The 4,963-nt window shown below is 63.6% G+C and overlaps 1 protein-coding gene across 1 annotated transcript in view; it reads left to right on the top strand.

The window, feature by feature from the left end:
- ACADVL (acyl-CoA dehydrogenase very long chain) overlaps positions 1 to 4,963 on the top strand; it is an 11,628-nt gene that overhangs the window by 1,343 nt on the left and 5,322 nt on the right. The window contains 10 exon segments of the mRNA XM_075071336.1: positions 492 to 567; positions 795 to 832; positions 834 to 864; positions 1,259 to 1,387; positions 1,479 to 1,507; positions 1,509 to 1,627; positions 1,851 to 1,864; positions 3,302 to 3,428; positions 3,572 to 3,697; positions 4,182 to 4,405. Of these exon segments, the coding sequence (XP_074927437.1) occupies positions 492 to 567; positions 795 to 832; positions 834 to 864; positions 1,259 to 1,387; positions 1,479 to 1,507; positions 1,509 to 1,627; positions 1,851 to 1,864; positions 3,302 to 3,428; positions 3,572 to 3,697; positions 4,182 to 4,405 (913 nt within the window).

The following is a 4,963-nucleotide window of genomic DNA, read 5'->3' as shown; positions in this document are numbered from 1 at the left end:
CTTTGTTACTTCTGACGCCTCTCTGACTCCCCCCCACAGGCTTGCATGTGCTGGATATATCAATGGCCTGTGGGCCTAGGCAGGTGACTGGGGCGAGAGCGCTATTCCCAGACTGTATCAAGAAACAAGTCCCTGCTGGAGTTTACGTCGCCCCACCCCCAACCGCCACTCAGGAGGGTCCGCGTGGGAAGGTTTGCGATAGTGTGGATGTAGTCTCTCCTTTTAACCTCATTTCCACTCCCAGTCAAGGAGGATTGGAAAACCCCCTGCCCCCCACAATCTCCCCCTCCCAGCTTAGAGGGGGATTGCCGTGGGTTCTGATGTGGGGGGTGGTGCCCTCTCTGGTTGGAAGAGGAATTACAGCGCTTTGCTGGTGTATAGGGGGTTGCCCCCCCATTTTTCCCCTGCGTTGCAAGGTTGATAGTCGTGGGGTCAAAGGGGTTGGGTCAAAGACCCCGATTTTTGCCCCCTCACTCTGTTTCCCCCCCCAGGAGTCGAAGTCTTTCGCCATTGGAACGTTCCAGGGTCTGGTGGATGAACACGGATCAGTGTTCCCCTACCCCTCAGGTAAGGAGGACTGTGTTGGCTGTGGGGAGAGTCTAGGCGATGTGGGGGGCTTGCTTGCCCGATGGTTGGGGCTGGGAGGCAGGCGGGCTGCAAGGAGCTCCCATTTGGCTGGGGGTGACTCCAAGGAGGAGGAGGGGAAGGTTTTGGGGGCAGGGGAGCCTTGAACCCTCCAACCCCATTGTCCCCTCCATCACTCACCATCCTTGACTTCTTCCCCTGCCCCCCAGTGACCTTTGCCGAGGAGCAGGTCCAGTTCCTGAAGGAAGCTCGTGGACCCTGTCAGCCGTTTCTTTCCAGGTGAGGGTGGGATGAGTTTTGGTTGAGGAGGGGCTGGGTTTGATGTTTGCGGGGGACTGAAAGAAAGGCCTGGAATAAGGGGAAGGGGTTTGAGCTGGGAGCTGGGCTGGGGGAGCATGGGTGGGGGTCTGGGCTGGGGGAGCATGGGGAGGGCGCGAGGGTGTTTCGGAGAGCTGTGGGAAGACATGGTGTGAGGGAGAGGGCTGAGATTGGGATGGGAAGGGCTGAGTTTGTGGGGCTGGGCTGGTTAAGGCCAGCAGTGAGACCAGCCCAGGGCTGATGTTTGGTGGCTCTGTAATACATTGGGGACTGCAGGTGTCAGGTGGTGTGGGGGCAGCGGCTGGGATGGGGTCCCTCCCTCAGACCTCTCCCTCTACCTCCCTGCCCCCAGGAGGTGAATGACCCCGCGGCCGATATGACTCACTTGTAAACGCGTGAGGACGGACCATGCAGGGGCTGAAGGACCTGGGGGTCTTTGGGCTGAAGATTCCCCATGAGCTGGGTGGGCTGGGGCTGAGGCCAACACCAGGTTAAGACACCCCCCATTCCCCACCCCCCTGACCCCCCCTAGAGGGGCGGAGGGGCCCGGCCCTGCGGCTCACCCCTTTCCCTGGCCATGTACGCCCGGCTGGTTGGAGTCGTCGGGTCTGCACGACCTGGGCGTTGGGTGATATGCTTGGGAGCCATCTAGTCCCATCGGCTTCAAGGGGTTGTACTGCTTCTACGGGACGCCCCAGCAGAAGGAGAACAATACCTTGCCCCGGTGGCCACAGGTGAGATGCGCTTTGGGTGGGAGCCGGTGAGCTACATAAAAAAACCCTGCTGGGTTCAAACCAATGGTCCATCCAGCCCAGTTATCCTGTCTTATCACCGTTGACCAATTGCCATGGTGCCGGGGGCAAGGAAGGAGGGGCGGGATAGTGGGGGTGGGGAAGATTGGCATGGCAGGGGAGGAGGGGCGGGCGTGATAGCCGGGTACGTAGGAGGTTGGATAGTGGGGGTATGGGAAGATTGGCAGAGCAGCGTGGAGGGCTGGGGTTAGTGGGGATGGTTATGGACGGGTCGGGGGATAACGGTGGGGTACAGGAGGTATTGGCGACTGGCAGGGAGGGGCGGGGATAGTGGGTGGAACGTGAGGATTGGCGAGGCAGGGAGGGGGCGGGATAGCGGGGGAGGATACGGCTTGTAGGATTGGCGAGGCAGAGGAGGTGCGGGGATGCGGGCGGTACGTGAGGATTGCAAGGCAGGGAGTGGGCTGTGGGGATAGCGCGGTCCGGGAGGATTGGCGACGGCAGGGAGTGGCGGCGGCATAGCGGGGGGACTGGGATTGGCGAGGCAGGTAGGGGTGGGGATGCGGTGGGGGGTTACGGGAGGATTGGTGAGTTCAGGCGGGGCTGGGTGATAGCGGGGCGTACGGAGAGGATTGGCGAGGCAGAGAGTGAGTGCTGGGATATGCGGGGGGATACGGAGGATTTGGCGATGGCAGGGAGGGGCGGGATACTGGGGTACGGAGGAATTGGCGAGGCACGGGAGAGGGGCGGGGTATGCAGGGGGTTACGGAGGATTGGCGATGGCCAGGGGAGGGGCGGGTGGATAGCAGTGGGTACAGGAGGATTGGCGAGGCAAGGGAGGGTGGGATAGCGGGGCTCACAGGAGGATGGCGAGGCAAGGGAGGAGTGTGGGGATAGAGGGGGTACGGAGGATTGGCGAGGAGGGGAGTGCTCCGGGATTAGTTGAGGGTACGGCGAGGATTGCGAGGCAGGGAGGGGGCGGGGATAGCGGCGGTGGGTACAGTGAGGATTGCGCGAGGCGGGAGGAGTTGCCGGGATTAGCGGGGGGTACAGGGAGGCTATTGGCGAGGCAGGGAGGGGGCGGGGATAGCCAGGGTTACAGAGGGTTTGGCAAAGCAGGGTGAACCGGATCACGTGGGGATGTGCCGGGCCAGATAGCGGTAGGTTGGTACGGGAGATTTGGCGGGCAGGGGAGGAGTCGGGAGTAGATAGCGAGGGTTACCGTTACGAGATGGCGAGCGGGGAGGAGGCGGTAATATAGCGGGGGTACAGGAGGAATTGGCGAGGCATGGGGAGTGCGGGGATAGCGGGGGGTACGGGTATGGATGGCGATGCAGGGAGGGTGTGGGTAGCGGGGTGGTACACTGGAGGATTGGCGAGGCAGGGATGGATGTGCGGAGGGATAGCGGGGTGGGTACGGGAGATTGGCGAGGGCATGGAGGAGGTGCTGGGATAGAGGGGGGTACGGGAGGATTGGCGAGGCAGGGAGGAGGTGCGGGGATAGAGGGGGGTACGGGAGGATTGGCGAGGCAGGGAGGGGGCGGGGATAGCAGAGGGTACGGGAGAATTGGCATGGCAGGGAGGGGCTCTATAAGGGCAACACCTCCCAGCGTGTAACCTTGCCCCCCACCTCACCCCCCCAGGAGAGACCATCGCTGCCTTCTGCCTGACGGAGCCGGCCAGCGGCTCGGACGCCGCCTCCATCCGCACCACAGCCCGGCCCAGCCCCTGCGGCTCCTACTACACCCTGGACGGGGGCAAGATCTGGATCAGGTGCGCCCCGGCCCTAGGGGGTGCTGTGGGGCGCAGGGCTGGGAACTCAGCATGGGGGGGCTCTTCCCTGTCCGGCAGAGGTGGCCTCCCTCCCCCAGCCATACCCTACTTTCCTGACCCCCCCACATCTCTGCCCCCCACAGTAACGGCGGGCTGGCCGACCTGTTCACCGTCTTCGCCAAGACCCCCGTGAAGAACGAGGCGACGGGCGAGGTGAAGGAGAAGATGACGGCCTTCATCGTGGAGCGAGCGTTCGGGGGGGTCACCCAGTGAGTATCCCCCAAACTCAGCCCGGCGGGAGGGGGCGGATCGGGGCAGGGGCAGAAGGGGCGGCTTCTGCTAGGGGGCATCTGTGAGAAATGGTGGTGTTTTTTGGGGGGCATATTTGGGGGGGGAAGGCCCCGGGGTTTTGGGGTTTCCGGGCATAGCATGATTTTTGTGGTGGGGTGTATTTCAGAGGTGGCGTGTATTGGTCAAGGGCATGTGCGTTCTGGGGTGTATGTTTGGGTATTTCAGGGGTGGGGTGTTCCGGGGTGTACGTTTTGGGGACTGTTGGAGGGGGGGGCCTGTATTTCAGGGAATAGGTTTGGGGGGCATTAGGCCGTATTTCAGGGCACGGGTTTCGAGGGATGTTGGCGGGGTCTGTATGGGGGGAGTTGGCCGGTGTCTTTATTTCGGGGTGTACATTCGCGGGGCTGTATTTTGGGGCATCGGCGCCCCCCTCCCCGCACTCACCCCTGCCCCCCGTGGCAGCGGCCCCCCCGAGAAGAAGATGGGGATCAAGGCGTCGAACACGGCCGAGGTGCACTTCGAGGGCGTGCGGGTGCCGGCGGAGAACGTGCTGGGTCCGCTGGGCGCCGGGTTCAAGGTGGCTATGAACATCCTCAACAACGGACGGTTTGGCATGGCGGCTGGGCTGGCCGGGACCATGCGGGGCGTCATCGGCAAGGCCGTGAGTGTCCCCCCCACCGCCCACGGTGACCCCTGGCGCCCCCACTTCCCCCATGGCGCCCCCCATCTCTCCAAAGTGATCCCCTGCTCGTCCTCACAGCGACCCCCCCATCTCCCTCTGGTGTCCCCATGGCGATCCCACTCCCCCCAGTCCCTCCCATGGTGAACCTCATCTCCCCCCCAGTCCTCCCACCAGTCCCGCTATGGAGACACCCGCCCACTCCCTTTCATGGCAACCCCCATATCCCCACAGTGACCCCCCCCAACACACTCCTCCTCGCAGCGACCCCTATCTCCCCCTGGTGTCCCCACCAGTCCCTCTCATGGCGATGCCACTCCCCGGGGGTCCAGTTACCCCGCTTCCGACCCCCCCTCCCCCCAGCGAGCTATGATCCCTCTCCGCCTGCAGGCGTGGTCAGTTGACGACCTTCCCTCGACTCCTTCCTCCCCCCCCTTGCACTTGGGGGGCACCCCCTCCCCCCGATGCACCTGGCCGATATCGACCGCTCTCGTTTAAACCAGGCTTGGGGTGCTCGGGGTGGGGCAGGGGTGTTTCTGACTGGGAAGGCAAGACCACTCGAGGT

The sequence above is a fragment of the Chelonoidis abingdonii genome, chromosome 11 (genome assembly GCF_003597395.2).
Source record: "Chelonoidis abingdonii isolate Lonesome George chromosome 11, CheloAbing_2.0, whole genome shotgun sequence".
Taxonomy (NCBI): domain Eukaryota; kingdom Metazoa; phylum Chordata; order Testudines; family Testudinidae; genus Chelonoidis; species Chelonoidis abingdonii.
This window is presented reverse-complemented; position numbering and strand designations above follow the sequence as displayed.